The sequence below is a fragment of the Eulemur rufifrons genome, chromosome 7 (assembly GCF_041146395.1).
Source record: "Eulemur rufifrons isolate Redbay chromosome 7, OSU_ERuf_1, whole genome shotgun sequence".
NCBI lineage: Eukaryota > Metazoa > Chordata > Mammalia > Primates > Lemuridae > Eulemur > Eulemur rufifrons.
Window position 1 is genome coordinate 200667365 of NC_090989.1, and position 19313 is coordinate 200686677.

At 40.9% G+C, this 19313-nt stretch overlaps 1 protein-coding gene across 1 annotated transcript in view; it reads right to left on the reverse strand.

Annotated features, from left to right (window-relative positions):
- The window catches only part of LOC138385902 (MAP/microtubule affinity-regulating kinase 4-like), a 57728-nt gene that overhangs the window by 24984 nt on the left and 13431 nt on the right, over nucleotides 1–19313 (reverse strand). The window contains exon 4 of the mRNA XM_069472088.1: nucleotides 10007–10060. Within this exon, the coding sequence (XP_069328189.1) occupies nucleotides 10007–10009 (3 nt within the window). The 5' untranslated portion in view covers nucleotides 10010–10060. The remainder of the gene's footprint in view (nucleotides 1–10006; nucleotides 10061–19313) is intronic.

A 19313-nucleotide genomic window follows, 5' to 3' on the forward strand; every position in this document is an offset into this window, starting at 1 on the left:
GTCTCCAAGTGTGGACTGTAGACCACGTGCATCAGACCTACTAGGGTCCCTGGGCAAACTGCAGCTTCCAGGGTCCCACCTATCACTAGGTCTGAAATGAGGCCTCAGAATCTTACTTTTCAGCAAGCACCTCAGGTGTGGCGGTTTTAAGGTATGTCCATAAATTCCTCCCCTCCAAAGGCAGACCTTAATATCCCTTCCTTTGAGTGTGGGCTGGACTTAGTGGCCTGCTCCCAAGCAACAGCATACGGCAGAAGTGGTGGCAGGGACTTCAGAGACTCACCAGCTCCTAGAAGGCACTGCAGCTCCCTCCTTGCTCTGGCAAGTCACTGGCTCCAGTGTCACAAAGACATTCAAGCACCTTCATGGATAGCCCACTTGGCAATGGAGGGAGGCCATGTGCCCACCACTGCTGAGGAACTGCAGTCTCAGCAACAGCCACATGAGTGCGCCCCCTGGACAGCGGACGTGCCAGCCCCAGTCAAGTCTTTGGATGCCTGCAGCTGTGGCTGACATCCAACCAAAACCTCTGGACAGAGCAGAGCCTGCGTCAGAACTGCCCAGCTAAGTCACTCCCAAATTCCTGACTCTCAGAAACTGTGAGATGAGGAGTGTTTTTCTCTGGAAGTTGCTAAGTTCTGGAGAAATTTTTTTAAACAGCAGTAGATAATACACCACAGACACCACATTGAAGTTTGAGAACCCGAGTTACAGCAGAGGTCACACCAGGAATGCACTAGGAAAACACAAAGGAAAGATGAATGGGACCACACAGAGATGACAAGTACAAGCTTACTTCCCTAGGCAGAAAGAGCAGCCAAAGACTCCCTAGGAGAGCAGTGTCAGGGTATCACCAAAATGACTTTCCATGTTCACCTTACTATCAGAATTCCGTATTAGGCAGACACTGGCAACACTGGGGTAAGGAACGCTGCGCTATGTGAGATGAGCAGCACGGGGCGGAAGAAGCCATTACCAGTTACCGAGCCCTGGCTGTGTCTGGCGCACAGAGCCAGTGGCTCCACATCTACAATCTCATTTCACTTAATCACCACAACCCCAGCAGGCGAATACGATCATCTCCAATTTACAGAGAAGGAAGACTGCGGCAGGTGAGGCAGCGCGTTCAAACCCCCAGCTAGTCTGCGCTGGAGCCAGGATGCCAACTCTGAGACGTCTGGCTTCAAAGTCCATGCTCATCTCAGGAATCCGCACTGCTACCTTAGAGATTTCCAACTAAAATAATCAACAACTTTTAAGCTGCTGATAGCGAAAACTCCAGAGGAACACGCGGGCACTGGCATAGAACTTTTAAAAAAGTTGACAATTTGCATAAAAATGCCAGAGATTTCATAATCTGGGAACCAGATGGCCGAAGATAGTTAAATCTGGAAAGGAATAATTTATTCAAAGGAAAACATGTGCTTTAAGGAAAGTCCCGTAAGGACCATACAACATATATTCAAAGTTTTGATTATGAAAGGACATTTAAGTAAGAGCAATTCAACTCATTTCTTCTATTTTTTTTTCTTTTGAAACAGGTTCTTGCTGTGTCACCCAGGCTAAAGTGCAGTGGTGCAATCACAGCTCACTGTAACCTCAGATTCCTGGGCTAAAGCGATCCACCCACCTTAGCTGAAATTACAGGCATGAGCCACTGCACCCAGCCTCAAGGCATGGGTTCACCAGAATGCCCGATGTCACAACATGACATGAAGTTGCTGACTTCATGCTGTGGACAGCTTTGCCCAAACCCATCAAGACAAGACTTCTCATCACGATAAGACTCTCACTCCCTCTTCATTTTTCCTTATTTATGCCTACCTCTTTCACCTGGCAGCATAATGCTGCAGAGAAAATTTCACAGTTGGTCGCTTCTGTGGGGAACTTGCACTCCCTGCTTTAATTTAACCTGGTCATGGAATGCTAGATTACCTACTGCCTCAAGAGGGAAGAATGTGTGCAGTTGATGACACTTCTTTCTGGACAGCAATAAATACATCAGGTATTGCAGAGCAGACTACCTGGTTAACATGGGTAGACTCCACATCTGGCCATTTGATTTTAGTTCGTTCGATTCATGAAGACTCTACCTAGGGAGCATAGTCCAAACTCTTGGTATTATCCTCCTGACAGTCATGCTAGTCTTCCAATGGGCCCTTCTCTGGCTAGAACAATAAAACGTCAAAGAAACACATGATAATGAGGACACCCTAACCTGTAAGTGCCATGCTGAGACTGGAAACCCAAAATGAGGGGAACTGAGAGTAGTGCTGACACCCTAGGTTTCAGTTACACTCCCCCAGGTGAGAGCTTGACCAAATTGGGAGAATCATTAAATAAAAATCATAAGCCACTGTTTTGGACTAAGCTACTGCATTAGGCCCCAAAAGACCAGACCAATAATCAAAATGGAGTCACTAATGCTAAGGTTTCACATCTTCAATCCTAAACTAACTTATCTGACCTTCCAAGAAATCAGGAGAGAGATGACAGCCAATTTCCCAAACAGGCCAGTTTAATGGGCATGATAATAAAGTTTCCTCCACTTTAATCCTCACACACAGAGAAGCAGCCAAAAGTAACTTCATGTTAATTAAGCAGTTATTCTTCTACTGTTCTATTTCCCTGTCACTGTCCATTCACACATTCCCTGTTCTTTGCTTCTGTTTTCTTCATCCTTTCTCTGTCTCTAAAGCCAACCTCTTTGCTCAGCTCATTGGAAGCTTATTCTATTCTATGGACTAAACTGTTGTTTGAGGAAGCTAGGAAAGAAAGAAAGAAGGAAGGAAGCAAGGAAGGAGGGAGGAAGGCAGGGATGGAGAGAGAAAGGGAGGAGGGAAATGAATGAAGCAAGCAAGCTTACTGAGGTGGGTGTAAGTAGGATTTCCCCACAAAGAGCCTGATGGAAGGATTCTTATACCCGATAACGCTTCAAATAAACATCTGACAATCTACTGGGTATTTTGCATATATGTGTTTTTATTTCTTTAGTAAATCTCATCAAGTGTTTCAAACACAGGAATTTTCCTTTCTTACAAAAAAGTCTAATTTCAAAAATGGTGGATGAATCTTACTCAAAAAATGCCTTACTGACCAAACACGGTAGCTCATGGCTATAATCCCAGCACTTTGGCAGGCCAAGGTGGGAGGATTGCTTGAGGCCAGGACTTCAGGACCACCCTGGGCAATAGCAAGACCCTATCTCCATAAAAAATATTTAAGAAATAACTCCAACATGTTGATGTGCACCTGTAGTTCCAGCTACTTGCCCGTAGTCCCATCTGCTCAGTAGGCTGAGGTGGGAGGATGGCTTGAGCCCAGGAATTGGAGCCTACAGTGAGCTATGATGATGCCACTGCACTCTAGCCTAGGGAACAGAATGAGACCCTGTCTCTCAAAAACAAAAAATCTTTACTACTGGGTCAGCAGCATCATCAACTTTCTCTCTCTCTCTCTCTCTCTCTCTTCCACCCCTGCCCCCTATTTTTTACAGATGGGGTCTCACTCTGTTACCAAGGCTGGAGGGCAGTGGAATCTTCATAGCTCACTGCAGCCCCTAACTCCTGAGCTCAAGGGATCCTCCTGCTTCGGTCTCCAGAGTAGCTGGGACTATGGGCATGCACTACCATGCCCAGCTAATTTTTAAATTTTTATAGAGATGGGATCTCACTATGTTGCCCAGGCTAGTACTCCTGGCCTAAGTGATCCTTTCACCTTGGCCCTTTAAAGCGCTGGGATTACAGGCATGAACCCCCAGCAGCATCAACTTAGAAGGCTGGATTCTCCATTATAGGGTCTTGTTCCTGCCTTGTTGAATATTTTAATTGGATGAAGACATCCATATTCAATTTAGATAGCACCGAACTACAAGGGACAGCTAATAGAAAAGATTCATTATTTAAAAATGCCCCAATAGACTTGAATTATGGCAGGAAACCAATTAAATGAATTTTAGCAGGAATTAAACAAATTCAGGAAATGGAGGAAAATCAATTCTAAGGATGGAATAAACTAGGCTTCTCTTGAGGGCAACTCCTACGGGTGGCCAAAGAGGCTGAGAGGATTTACTCTGGAAAGTGGAAAACAAAGAAGACCCAAAATAGCTACCTCTAAGGGCTGGCTGTGTATGAAGTGATAGACTTAACTTCTATAGCTCCACATGGCAAAATACAGAACAGTGTCATAGAAGTTTCTAGAAGACAGATCCTGGTCCAAAGTAAGAGAAAAATGCTCTCATGACAAAGATACTGAACACTGGAACAAGATCCTGTGGCAAGGCTGTGCCTCCACCCCTGTATATGCTTAAGGCTGGCTAACTAGCCAGCCAGCAAAAATACAGTTTTTAAAAAATCAATTATTTCATTACATGTCACAAATTTTTTCTTTTTAATTAAGCAGTTTCAGTTAAAGAAAAAGGACAGTACTACTTAAACTGGTTGTAGCACAGTATGGTGACCATTGATTCTCTGGCCCTGAGAAGACTGAATCAGGGCCTCTGCGGCCTGCAGCTGCTGTGTGTCAGCCTCCCACCAACACTTAATGGAAAACTCACACTCAAGCACTCCATTGAGCTCTGCAAGGGTCTTTCCTCTCCTTTTCACTTGGAAACTTGAAAACTCTAGATCCTTTAAGGCCTACATAAAATTCCACTACACACCACGTGGCTTGACCCAAAGTGAATAGCACTTATCTGACCTGTGGGAGACATCACAAAGCTTGGTTCAGAAGGATAAGGATGCTTCTTAAAGGAATTACTAAGAGGATGCCCCTACTTTTCATTTGGAATTGATAAGTTCTTTTCAATACTCCCTCTTCACCCTGTGTTTTAAAATGTAGGTTGTATTATTATTCAGGTATGGTGAGGCCAACAGATCATGAGATGACTGCCACTGAAATAACAGATTGTTCCTCACAGTTCCCAAGAGGAGAGGGCCTGCCCCACCACACAGGGCCACACAGGAATGCACCAGGGTGGGTCAGGGGCAAAAGAGCCAGGGCAAAGTGCTGACAAAGCCTCTATCATGATTTCAGTAGGAAAGGCATGGCAGGCTAAGGAGGCGTAGCATTGGCTCACTTGAATAATTTCAGTAGGTTCTAGGATACAGATGCTGTCCCTAGTTGTCTGGTACCTGGCCCTGGGGTGATCAGGGCAGAGAAATACAGCCTCCTGGAATCAAGGAGCCAGACAGAGGAGGTGGTTTGGAGTAGGACACTGAATTGGCTGTTTGCATCTGAAAGGCATTCTCACAGGGGAGTAGTCTGTTACCTCCAAGAATTAGCTCACCCTGAGAGGGACCAGCAGGGGCCCAGATGCCAGAGCATCAAGACTACAGAAAGTAAGAATATAACTCTTACCGCACCGTGCTTCATTTTTCCTCATAGCACTGACATGACATTTGTATTTGTTTATTGCTGTTCCCCATCAGTATGTCAATTACATGAAAGCAGGAACTTCATTTGGTTCAATATCGTACCCACAGCACACAGAACAGGGCCTGACACACAGCAGGTGTCTGAAGTGTCACGCTGGAAGTGTAGGAGCATGGGAGGCACACTGTAGGGTCTAATGACCACGGATTCCCATGTTAACTAATATACAGCAGTGAGCCCAGCACGCTGCTTCTCACACGTTCTCTATCACCTGAACGATGACAAACATATTCTCATTTAGAGTTCACTAACACTTGACTCAAAGCTAACTACACCTATCGCAGGATGACCAGCCAGGTACCCATCACTTATGAGTTAGGGGACTTTGAGCAGTTTACTTAATCTTCATGGCTCTTTTTCCTTACGAATAGAACTTACCTCATCAGGAAGTAGTAATGATTAAATGAGTTCATACAGGTAAAACACTTAGAACAGCTCAGCATATACTAGATGCATAAATATTAGTAGTTATTCTCGAAAGTAGTCTACTAGAATTAAGCCCTGCAAAAAAGACCTAGCCACAATCTACCATTCAATTCTCAAGCTTTGATTTTTATCCTGTGTGTTGTATTTGGAGGAGGGGGGAGATTTAAACAAACAAAACACATTCCCCACACCCAAAATCAAAGCAAATGAGAAAACTATCCAGCAGAGCACACAATAATGGCAAACAGAGTCCTTGCCATTTCCCAGGCTTTATTCTAAGCTCTTCTAAGTCCTTTTATTTATATATTTGTTTATTTTTTTTAGACACAGTGTCTCACTCTGTCACCCAGGCTGGAGTGCAGTGGCATAATCATAGCTCACTGCAGCCTCCAATCCCTGGGCTGAGGTGATCCTCCCATCTCAGCCTCCCTGAGTAGCTGGGACTACAGGGGAGCATCACCAGCCTCACACCAGCTGGGCTACTTTTTACAAAATTTTCTGTAGAGACAGAGTCTTGCTGCATTGCCCAGGGTGGTCTTGAATTCCCCGTCTCAAGCAATCCTCCCAACCAAGATGTGAGCCACCGCTCTAAGTGCTTTAAAATGATAACTTGTTTAATTCTCATGACAACCCTTACAAAGTACTATTAAAATTTCCATTTTACAAATGGGGAAACTAAGACACAGAGAAGTTAAGTGATTCATCGCACAGCTAAGCAGGGTGAAAGCCTGTTTTGGAATCCATGCAGTCTAGCTTCACCATGCTCCTAACCATTACTCATCCTTCCTTCTTTATGTTAACAGTCAGTCTGCTCCCAAGACTGAAAAAGAACATTAGGAACTTTAGTTGGGTTACACTTGGTACACTGGCACATCTTAAAAAATTCTAGTATTAAATATTTTTGAACAGGTGAACATGTTTTTTTAAATGAGCAATGCTTGCTTCGTAATGACAGATTCAGATTTCATAAAACAAGACCCAGAAAAATTACCTGGTATAATAAGCATATTGAAACTGAAAGTGACTTTGTAAGCAGACTAACATTTTTGTTATTCCTGCTGTTTTCAAAACCATTATACGTACACATTACAGAGTTCTGTAAAAGCTGACCTAAAAGATGCTTATGAAGAGACTAGTATACCAGAAATAGTAGCTACAGATCAAAAAGTAGATAGGTGGGTGCTGTGGCATGCACCTGCAGTCCCAGCTAGTTGGGAGGCTACAGAGGGAAGACCAGCCCAGGAGTTTAAGTCCAGCCAGGGCAATAGAGAGAGACTCCATCTCTTTACCAAAAAAAAAAAAAAAAAAAGAGTTAAAAATTATAAAAGCAATGGCGAAAAATAAATCCCTCACTAGAATCTAATGTTTGTTAATCCAATGGCTGGAAAAATACAAAGGAAAAATGAAGAGACTCATCTTTGAAAATAATAACACTCTGTAAATATGCAGTCAATCCACGTTTACTTATATACATTTAGTAAAAGTACATGACCCAATCTGCAAGCCTCAACATTATTAAATTGACACTATTTTAACACGTGTGTTCAAACGCTGCCTGAATTAGCCAGTCCACCTTTTTTGGTAGTGGCAGTAAGAACAGATTACATATTGTTCATGGCAGAATGTTCCCTAAAATGAATGTTAGCTCCTGTGGCTTCAGGGCTTTAAATCGCTAGCTGAGAAGTGTTCCCGAGGCGAGCGTGATACAATTGTGAATGATCTGAGAAGAAAAAAGGCTGCAAGAACAACTACTCCAAGTGGGGCTGCCAAAGTTGCCCATGCTCTTGACCTTGTTGCCAGTCTTCCATGGAAAAAGAACTCGGTGAAAAAGGCTCTGTAACAAATGTACATGGAATGCTTCTAATTTACGTTAGAAGAATACGAACTTACACACACAATTTTAGACAATGCTCTATAAACTGAAACTATTATACTTATCAGGTTATTTAACTTGGATAGATCTAGCATAAGTCTTCTGTGGATGGTTCATACTTGAACTAGACCACAAACAAGTCCTGATGTTGAAATTATTAGATTATTATAAGCCAAATTATAAGCCAAACAATGCTGATGCAAATATGCAAAATCACACTATCAGGCTAACCAGACAATCTACCGTGAACTAAGTTGATGACAATGACACAAACAGTAAGTTGTCATCGTCATCATCGTCATCAAAGAATAGCAGCAATTAAAAACTACAAGCAAAAATAGTGGAAAAAAGAAAGCAAGCAAGCGAAAAGTAAGGGAAAATTGCAGCCCACTGGACACATTACTAGGATAAAATTTTTCCTGGAAAATGGCTAGAATTCCAATTATATCCAGGTACATATGGATAATGGAAGATTTGTAATATCATAGAATACTGAATTAGAGTCCTCAGCAAGCTTCTTTATATGTTCATTTTAGTTCTGAATACCAAATTTGAGTAACTACTAACTTATTTAGTAGTACCAAGTCCTTAGATAAATGAAGAAATGAAGGTTTAAGGAAATGGACTGGAATTTTTAGATCTTTGTTCTTCAGAACAAAGGACTGGAATTTTTAGGTCTGTTCCAGGGCCACCTGCAGAAGGCTTAAGGCCCAATATGGGCTGCAGGTCACAAAGAAGCACTTGTTTAGACACATTTTCAGTGCAAGAGAAAGTCTATCTCCCTTCCCACCTCCCACACGTATAACACGGACAAGGCTTCAAAACTATCAGGATAGAAATAACCATTAGGAGTATATTAGCAATGCATACAGAGAATTACCCTTATCAAAATATCTTACAACTATACAGTGCTTTGCAGTTTACAAAGCTCTTTTATAGGCATGATTTCATAAATACTCATATCCATCATGAGAAGATAAAATTATCTCCCTTCTAAAGATGAGAAACCCAAAGTCCAGAAAAGTTCAGTGCCTTGCTCAAGGTCAAGTTAGACATTCAGCTAAGTGGCTTAAATTGAGGGACTTAAATTCAGGACTTCCTGTTCCTTGTTCATGGTCTCCGTACCCCCCCAACTACTGTAGGCCAAATCTAGAAATCCAATGAAGTATACAAAAAGGCTTTGCAAAACTAAAAAAAAACCAGAAGGATTTTATTATGAAGATCATTAATTATTTACGGATGCACCAATGAATTACCTAGGCCCAGGCCCTTCCTAAGCAATGCAATCTCTACTGTGGTCCAGGCATTAGGACTTTCAAAATCTGCCCGGGGCAGAGATCTTCTGATCTAAGGGAAATGTTACAAATACCAACAGAGCTTTATAAACATGCTTTTTCACTTTTATTCGGTTCTACTTTTACATTGCCCTTTTATATTAATTAGTCATCACATCTTTTTTTTTTTTTTTTTTTTTTTTGTTGAGACAGAGTCTCACTTTGTTGCCCAGGCTAGAGTGAGTGCCGTGGCGTCAGCTTAGCTCACAGCAACCTCAGACTCCTCGGCTTAAGCGATCCTACTGCCTCAGCCTCCCAAGTAGCTGGGACTACAGGCATGCGCCACTATGCCCGGCTAATTTTTTTTTATATAGATTTTTAGTTGTCCATATAATGTCTTTCTATTTTTTAGTAGAGACGGGGTCTCGCTCAGGCTGGTCTCGAACTCCTGACCTTGAGCGATCCACCCGCCTCGGCCTCCCAGAGTGCTAGGATTACAGGCGTGAGCCACCGCGCCCGGCCAGTCATCACATCTTAATTAGACATGGCATGTCAAGAGTTTAAGAAGCCAAGTGGGGACATGAAAGATTTCAGTCTTAACTATAAGGAAGGTGCACAAATCTACACAATAACCAATAATGTGAAAATATTTTTGTACTGTATTATTTTGTAAAACTCTATTTTGTCAAAATTTAGAATATTCGATTAAAAACTACAGCCTTGTACATCTATAATAAATCAATTCAAAATACACAGAAAGTACAGCCTTTAGTTTGTGCTATTAAGAACATTTAAAAATCATAATCTTCAACTGAAGATGACCCAACTAGTTTTATCAAATACTACATTTCAGTTGTATTCATTGGAGGAATAGGAAGCTTTACAGCACTAAACATAATAAATAAAAGTAATATTATGACTGAGGTACTTAAGGGAAAAATTAGATGGCAATTAGCATTGAAAATCATTTTAAGAAGACTGAATACTGTACCAGTCTTACCATTTGGAGAGTTGCTAGATTACATTTGGTCTTATCAAGTATTTTAATGGCCACCTAGAAAAAACAATAAATATTTAAGAATGTTAAGAATTTAGTAATTATGGACTAACATATGGCATTGTTAAAAAGCAAGCAGCATACAAACTTGAAAACGTAAAACTTAGCTGGTTATAACAAGTAATTGAAACTTCATAAAAATGTACAACTGAAAACAGTGGCTTCATAAAAAAAGGGTTATAACATTTTATATTTATAGACAAGAGGGGAATTATCTCCTTCAAAGTAAAAAAAAAAGAAAACAGAAAGATATTATACAATGAAAAGACTTCTAAAAAGATACACAATTTAGCAAAGCTTTTCTTCACTATGTACTGACATTTTAATTTTAGCTGACTCTATGATCCTAGGGCAGGAACTATAGCTTTTATAGGTTTACATAGCGCAGAATACTCCCAGAGTGTATCTCACAGTGAGAGCTTAATAAATAAAGAAATAGGTTGGTGTTGAATCTCAAAACTTTAAAATCATTTTATTAAAAATAACCAGAAAAGCCCTTTAGGCAGTTAAACAAGGAGAGGGGGACAAATCTGTGGGCTAACAAAGGGAAATAAGCACAGAGGCAACAAAAGGACCACCTGGCAGCCTTTGTTCAGAAACGGGTGACTATACAGCATATAAACATAAGCCCCTAGGATCCAGGGAGAAAGAACTATAGCTTCTATTTATGTGCATTTTTTATCTTAAAGAAATAATCAGTTTTACCAATATTTACCAAGAAGACCTGTACCAACATCCTCACCTGGTTGGCTTGTCACTGGTTGGATAAAAATACTTTCTATGGACTCTGGGTATCCAGAATGAGGGGAGGGTGGGAGTGATGAGAGAAGGGAACATAAGTGGAGAGAGGCGTTGCCATGACAGGAAGCATAAGTTAAATCAGCTGTGAACCTGAGGGCCACGTCAGTAAATGAGCCGCCCCCTAGGAGCAGAGAGGCCATGCTTCCTGCTGTGCATCCTGCAGAGCACACGTCCACCAAGAAACAGCACTGAGGGAGCATCTGCAGCCAAAATGGGGAAAGGGCTCGGACATCCTCTGTCCATGGTTCACACACTTTTTGGTCCCCTTCACACTCTTAAAGATTACTGAGGACCCCAAATGTGGGTTATATTAATGGCTATTTACCGTATTACAAATGAAAATTCAGAAATTATAAAAATAAGTATTTGACAATTCATTTCAAAATAACAATAAACCTATCACATGTTAACGTAAGTAATTTCTTTTTATGAAATTTTCGTCTGTGCTTCTGCATTCAGTCTGTTGTGATTATCATGCATCAGGTAGCCTCTGGAAAATTCTACTCTCCACTTATAAAAGTGAGAATGAAAAAAGCTAATGTATTAATAGTATTACAAATATGGTTTTGACTTTGCAGGCCCTTTAAAAGGGCCTTAGAAAACCTTAAGGTGCCCCCATGCCATTTTTGACATGGGCCACACTAGGCATATTAACACTATGTTTTTAAAAACTGTTTAACTCGGTTCAAAGTCTCCGTGTGCCCTAGTCATTTATTCCCTATGAATCTATAACCTTCAGAAGAGCTATAGAAAGGACACACTGCGGCAAGGCATCCAGGGAGTCCTACCCTGGAGTGGAAGGCCTACCACCCCCAAACCCAGGGGAGGCAAATCAGAATTGGGGAAGGAGTGAAGAGTAAATGAATGTGTTTCAATGGAAAAAGTAAACAAGCAAAAGACAATAATGGCTGCTGAAACACGCAAACATTAATTACCTTGTGCATACCTCAACTGGGGAAGAGACACCTGATTCATTTTTATAGCTCTAGCACACTACCTGGTACACAGGAGTACTCAATAAATGTTTGCTGAGCTGATGTGAGGCCTCAAACACCATAATCAGTTAGAGATGGAAACAAGGCGGTGAAGAAATTGGGCTTCTGGTGTTTTCACAGAACAATGTGGTTTTAAAAATTGCATAAATCAAAGGCAAATGAAATAATTGCCTTCAAACTTTACTTTCATTGCCAATTTTATGTGGTACATTTGGATCCCCCAATTCCAAAGAAACCTGTTAGATATTCTGTTCTTTTCTGGCCTCCATCATATTTCCCTCCTACTCCTCCTGGACAAATATGTCCAACAGGCTGCCTTTCCAGTTCTTCCCTCTGGTCTTCCGAGAACTGCTCTCTATTCTCGTGACTGCACTCAATCAGCAGTTTCTTTTGGTTCTGCTCAATATCCTCCTAATCTAAGGATTCTCTTCTGATTCTGTGTTTATACATTTTGCTCTTCAGGTACTGCTATTCAAGTAGCATCTAAAGCAACAAGCTCAAATATGTTCCATTCAGCTTAATCAAATGGTAGAAAAACGGTCATTTTATCAAAAGCAACAGCGTCCCCAGAGTGAAACATCATCTAAGGTGACATGTGTATGTGCAGGGATGAAGCCTGAGGGGGAAGTTCCTAATCCCCTCCTCCTGCCAGCTCCCTGCCGGAAAGACTCAACCAAAGTAACCTCGGGCCAGAGCGGGAGCCTGGGGAGTTCAGACAGGGTTGAGACCCCAAGGTCACCAAAGAGGAGGGAACTGTCAGTGTCACTGGTTACTGTGCCTCAGAAAGGTGGAGGCTGGAGAAGACCACCCACTCGTTCTGATGGTTGTGCGGTTGGGTGAAGGGGACACAGTAAGTGCCAAGGGGGTTCACTACATGAGGAAAGAGGAGTGCCACTGCCACCTCCTGTGTGAAGTTCTGGGAAATTCCATTTTCAGTTACCCTGATGCCAGAAACAAAGTGGAAAATTACAAAATAGGGATAAGGACAGCTCATACACGACAAAGGCTTCCCCCAACAAGCCTCCACCAAAAGGGCCCAACAAACTCACAGTAAATACCCACTGGAAAAAAATCCTTATCTGCCACTTTCTGTCAATTCACTGACGGTCTAAGGAGCCTAACACCCTGCTCCTTCAACGTGTTAAAGCATCCACAACCACCAGAAGAGCAAGCAAAAAAAGATCCCCAATCCTTTAGGGGGATACAGTAGCCTGAAGGATGATGTATCAGTCAGCTTCTGCTGCCATAACATAACACCAGAAATTTATTTTCTCACAATTCTGGAGGCTGGAAGTCCAAGATCAGGGTGATGGCACGAATGGTTCTGGTGAAGTCTTTGTTCCTGGCTTGCAGACAGCCACCTTCTCACTGCGTACTCACACAGGGGACAGAGCAAGCTCTCAGTGACTCTTCACATAAGGACACTAATCCTATCAATCAGGGCTCACACCTAAGACCTCATTGAGCCTTTACCTTATCATCAAATAACACAGTCACACTGGAGGTTAAGGCTTCAACTTACAACTTTGGGGGAATACACTTCAATCCAAAGCAAATGGAGACCAAGCCAAACTACAACAGTTGGCTACAAAAGGAAGTGTCAGCATGGAAGAATGTTATAAGCAAGAAGCGGATACAAAATAATACACTGTATGATTCCATTAGTACAATGTTAAAAAAAAAAAACAGACAAAACTAATCTATGGTATTAGACATGGGCACAGTGGTTCCTTTGGGGAGGGGGGGACAGTGAAGTGATGAGAAAGGGACAGCAGGGAGAGGATTCTGGGTGTGGGTCAGAGCATATTTTTTGCCCTGGGTCATGGTTATGCAAATCTGTTTACTTTGTGATAATTCATCAAGCTGTAGATTTATGGTCTGAGTCCTTTTTATGCATGTTACATTTCAATAAAAAGACTTCTGGGTTTTAAATGTCAATGATGACTTTTATCAAACCACAATAAAAAGTCAACAGACAATGCCTAAAACTGAAAGATAAATAAGCAAGAACACAAGCATGTTATAAACATATGAAAGTAAAACCTAGGCCGGGTGCGGTGGCTCATGCCTGTAATCCTAGCACTCTGGGAGGCCGAGGCGGGTGGATCGCTTGAGGTCAGGAGTTCGAGACCAGCCTGAGCAAGAGCGAGACCTCGTCTCTACTAAAAATACAAAGAAATTATCTGGCCAACTAAAAATATATATAGAAAAAATTAGCCGGGCATGGTGGCGCATGCCTGTAGTCCCAGCTACTCGGGAGGCTGAGGCAGTAGGATCGCTTAAGCCCAGGAGTTTGAGGTTGCTGTGAGCTAGGCTGACACCACGGCACTCACTCTAGCCCGGGCAACAGAGCGAGGCTCTGTCTCAAAAAAAAAAAAAAAAAAAGTTAAATAAAACAAACAAAACGAAAGTAAAACCTAAATAATCAGTGTGAAAGACAAAGTGGCCATCCCGGGAGACTAGGAAATGGGGCCGGACAGGGGAGGGGGGACAGGGGGTGGGGGAGAATGGGGGTCTAGGGAATTATTGTTTGTAACAAGCCTTGACTCTTTAAACTGTGTGATATACAAGGGCTGTCTGGAAAGTATCCAGCCATGTAGAATGTTCTCCTTATATTAACAATGGCTGGATACTTTCCCCCTCAGCCCTCCTATAACTGGAATAACAACTAAATGAAAAGGTTTTTGTAACCATAATGAGAATGCTTGGCTAAGGATGGCAGACTGATCACAGGCATTTCTCTCTTCTCCCACCTGATAGGCCAATTGAAAAATAAACACAAAATGACAAGATTGGCAAAGAGAAGGGAAGAGGTGCCAACAGTAGACAAGTGGCTCCAAAATTTCTGGGAAATAAAAATCTTATGATGGTAGAGTGGCACTCACAGCAGGGTACAGGAAGAGAAGGCTAGAGCGTGCGAAGGAAAAGCTCCACTGTCCAGAGAAAATAACTCTGTGTTGTGTAGGTGGAAAATCCCAATGTAAACGCCAACTGTCCCCTCAGCCACCATGAAGCTAAGCCAGGCGCTTGAGCAGTGCCTTCCGTATACCCTACCCCACGTACAGGGAACTCTCAATTTGCTTCTTAGGGCTCCACTCGGACAACATTCACAGAGAATCAAAAAATCTTCAGACAAATGAGGAAAGCCTATGGTTTTTCCTAACACCATTGTCCATGCATGTGTTGTTAAGGGAAAACACCAGATATAATTAAGCCTCTTCTTTCAAAAAAAAAGGGATATAGTCAATTCCTGTCATGCATGGTAATATTCTACAAAGTCACTGTGATCATCAAATTAGTAAATACTGTACCATTAGCTCCTAGAGGAAAATACAGGGTTAAGTTCCTGCAAGTCTCTGGTCAAACCATTTTCATCAACTAATCAACACATAAGTTTGTTTTATGAGTGTATCTGTCCAAGCACATCTTCTGTTACATGTATTATTGGTTAACACCAAACTCACTGCCAACAGTACTGTAACTCACGCCCAACTGAAGCATTTTCTCTGTAAGGCACATCATAGCCTGGCACTTAGGAAGACTAGATAATGCTTCAGCACCATGAGGGCCATCTTAAATAGTGAAATCCACAACAGAAAGCACAAAAATGCAAAAAACAAAACAAAACAAAACAAAAACAAAAAAATAAAAACATCAAAAACCAGGTGGCATTAAATAGACCATAAAAAGGACATTTGTTTATGCTATGAGGGTTGAAACAAAAGGCAAAGTGTTGCCTTGTTGAACTCAGCTGAAGATGTGCACACACCTTCAAAACTGACTGGCAAAGCACTGTAGGGATTTTGGGGTTATGGATAAACTTTATCCAGTAGGTGAACTTGCAAATAAAAATCCTCCCAAAATGAGTGCTAACTATCTGTTCTGGAAATGGACAGTGGTGATAGTTGCACAATAGTGCGAATGTACTTCATGTCACTGAACTATATGTTTAAAAAATGATTAAAATTATAAATTTTATGTTAGATATATTTTGCCACAATAAGAAAGTATTCACAACTCTATCATAATTAAGTGACTTTTCATTAGGCTTATATGAGGCTTTTTCTGCACATAAATTATACTTCCAAATTGTACTACAAGCATGCTGGTAATCTTTATGCTTTCTAGTTATAACTGTTAACAGAACATTAAGGCTTTCTTTCACCCTTCTGTTTGCTTGCTTCCAAATCAGCTACTATTAATTTTTAATTGAAGCAAATCATTTTGGGCATTAACTCTTTTTGTCAGTCACTAGTTGTTTTAAATAAAAATTCAGGCAGGGCGAAGTAGTTCATGCCTGTTATCCTAACACTCTGGGATGCTGAGGTGGGAGGATCGCCCAAGATCTGCAGTTTGAGACCAGCCTGAGCAAGAGCGAGACCCTGTCTCTACTAAAAATAGAAAAAAACTAGCCGGGCATGGTGGCAGGGACTTGGAGACTGTTAGTGCCTCTTAGCCCCAGAGACTTGGGAGACTGAGGCAGAAGGATCACTTGAGCCCTGGAGTTTGAGGTTTCTGTGAGCTATGATGGTGCCACTGTACTCTAGCTGGGGTGGCAGAGCAAGACTCTGTCTCAAGAAAAAAAGAAAAATTCAATTAATCGCTGTCTCCCACCACCCCCAAGAAACTACTCTTGCAGTTCACGTGGGGGGAAAGATCTCTGAGAGGCTATGAAAACCGGTGGGTTGGGGGGATTGAACTTAAAGGAAAATCATAAGCTTGAAAGAAATTGTAGTATAAGAACAAACAATACTCCAGAAGCCGAAATCACTTTAAGCTGTGAAAAGCTGGCCACAAGCAAGACAGCGGAGGCAACTAACATCCCCAAATTCACAGTAAATATGGGACAGACGCTCCCATGACGGTAAGGATAATGGGAAGCATTTTCATCCAAGAGCTACATCAGATGAATTTCACAATGATACTTGTGTTTTTAAAAATATATAAAATAAGAATTTTAATGCCCATTTCTCATTGGTTCATGGTCTAAAAATTCAAAATTAAGAATCATCCTAGAGAGTGAAGTCTATCTAAATTGGACTTATGCCACAACCATTTTATTTAAAGACTTGATTCTGGTCCCAGCATGTACATATATACCTTGGTTATAATTCACTATCATAACATGTTTGTTAAATTAAAATGCCTTTCTGCCAAAGAATGCATAGTTTTTCATGACTACCTTTTATGTTCACATCCTATGACTTAAGGGGATGACACAGATGACCCTTACACTCCCTTCTCTGAGGAATTCCTTCCATGACCTAATTCTACTACATCTCTGTTCTGACCCCAAGGATAGCAGTTAAAATTGTCTCAACACAACATGTAATAACCCTTTATCTTACAGCGACTCAGAATGAATTAAATCCCTGAATCTCTAGTACCACTTCCTGCAACCCTTTGGGTTTTCTTTGGAGGTTTTTGTTAGCTCAACAGGCAAGCTGCCTCACGTACCCATCAGGAAAACACTGGCAAAGATACAGACGCTAGCTTTTGGTGGGCTGAGGACGGTAGTAAGTGATAAAAATACCTGTAAATAGACCAGAGGTTTTAGGTTTCTTTCTATTAGGAATATTACACTCTACTATAATAAACCTATAATAAAACCAATTTTCTAGCAATAGTTCACTTAATTTTTTACTAGATGATCCAGTAATGTTGCTCCTGGGGAACTATCCGAGAGAAATTAAAATTTATGTTCACATAAAACCTTGCACAGGAACACGTACAGCAGCTCTATTCATAACTGCCATCACTGGAAACAAACAAATGGCCTGCAGCGGAGGAGTGGATACAAACTGTTGTCCAGCCACACAAGGGAACACATCTCAGCAATAAAACAGAACAAACGATCAATAGACGCAACGGCCTGGATGAATCTCAAAGGCATCATTCTGAGTGAGAAGAAGCCCCTTTCAAAAGATTACATACTGTATGATCCCATTTGACTTGACATTCCCAGAAAACCAAAACTGTGGGGATGAAGGACAGGTGGTTGCAGGAGGTAGGGGTGGGGAGGACTAGCCCTAAACAGACAGCACAAGGAACTTTTTTTGGAGTAATGGGACTGTTCTGTATTCTGATCATGGTGGTGGTAACATGAATCTATCCACAAGCTAAAATTCATAGAACTAAACACTAAAATCAAAAATGTACAATTTTTAAAATAACATAAGCTGAATTTTCAATATTCTGAATGACACTGAGTTCACCCAAATACAAGATGTTAGTTACACAACTGTTATGACTGTCCCACAAATTCACAGTAGCTAGGGGGGAAAACTCACAATAGAAACAAAAATTATAAAATGCCTTAGAACAAATTTAACAAGAATTGTACAAAGCCTAGATGAAGAAAGTTACAAACACTGAAGACAAATCTGAGACAAAATTTACATGTCTGGACACAAAGATTTTGCATAATTAAGATACCCGATTCCTCCCCGCCAAATTAATCAATTTATAAACTCAACTAATCCTATCAAAATAATCTAATCAAAATTCCATATTCCATTTTCAAAACATGGCAATTTGAATCTAAAATTCATCTAGGGTGGGGTGAGCTGTCTGACACCTGTAGTGCCAGCATTTTGGGAGGCTGAGGCAGGAGGATCACTTGAGCCCAGGAGTCTGAGGTTGCAGTGAGCTATGAAGATGCCACTGCACTCTAGTCAGGGCAACAAAGCAAGACCCTGTCTCAAATAAATAAATAAATAAATAAAATTTAAAGAAATAAACAAAAAGTAAAATAAAATTCAACTGGAGGAGTCAATGGCAAAGAAAACTATAAAAATTTTGAAAAATAAGAATTATCAGTAGAGGATTATACTTCAAAACATACGATCAAAAGCTGCAGGAATAAAAACACCATAGCCTGGGCATGATGCTAAATAAGAGATCAGAGAAACAAAATGATATATACGCAAATTTAATGTGTGGTAAAGCAGGTATCTTCAATCACTGGGGAAAGAACAGAAGGTTCCTGACAAGGGCTCATCCACGTGAAAAAAAAAGTGAGATCCCCACATCTCATACCAACTTCTTCAAATACACTCCAAATGGGTTAAATGTCCAAATGTGAGCCATACGAGGAGTATTCGAAGGTAATACAGCCTTTTTTTTAAAGTGGGGAACAAAATAAAACTTTCTCATCAAGACATGAAACACAAATGTATTCAAGAAAAAAGACGAAAAAAATTTACTACATAAAAACTTAAAACTTCTTTTTAAAAAGATATAATAAACAGTAAAAAGAATAATCTAGGGAAAATGTTCCTTAACCTATATAACAGACAGATGACAAACATATAGAGTTTAAATCACTCAGATTAAAAAAGACCAAAAAAAAAAATACATATACAATGAATACAAGCAGGAAACCTATTTTAAAAAGAAAATATGAACGGCAAAAATATATGAAAATATCATAAATATAAGTAGATATCAGGGAA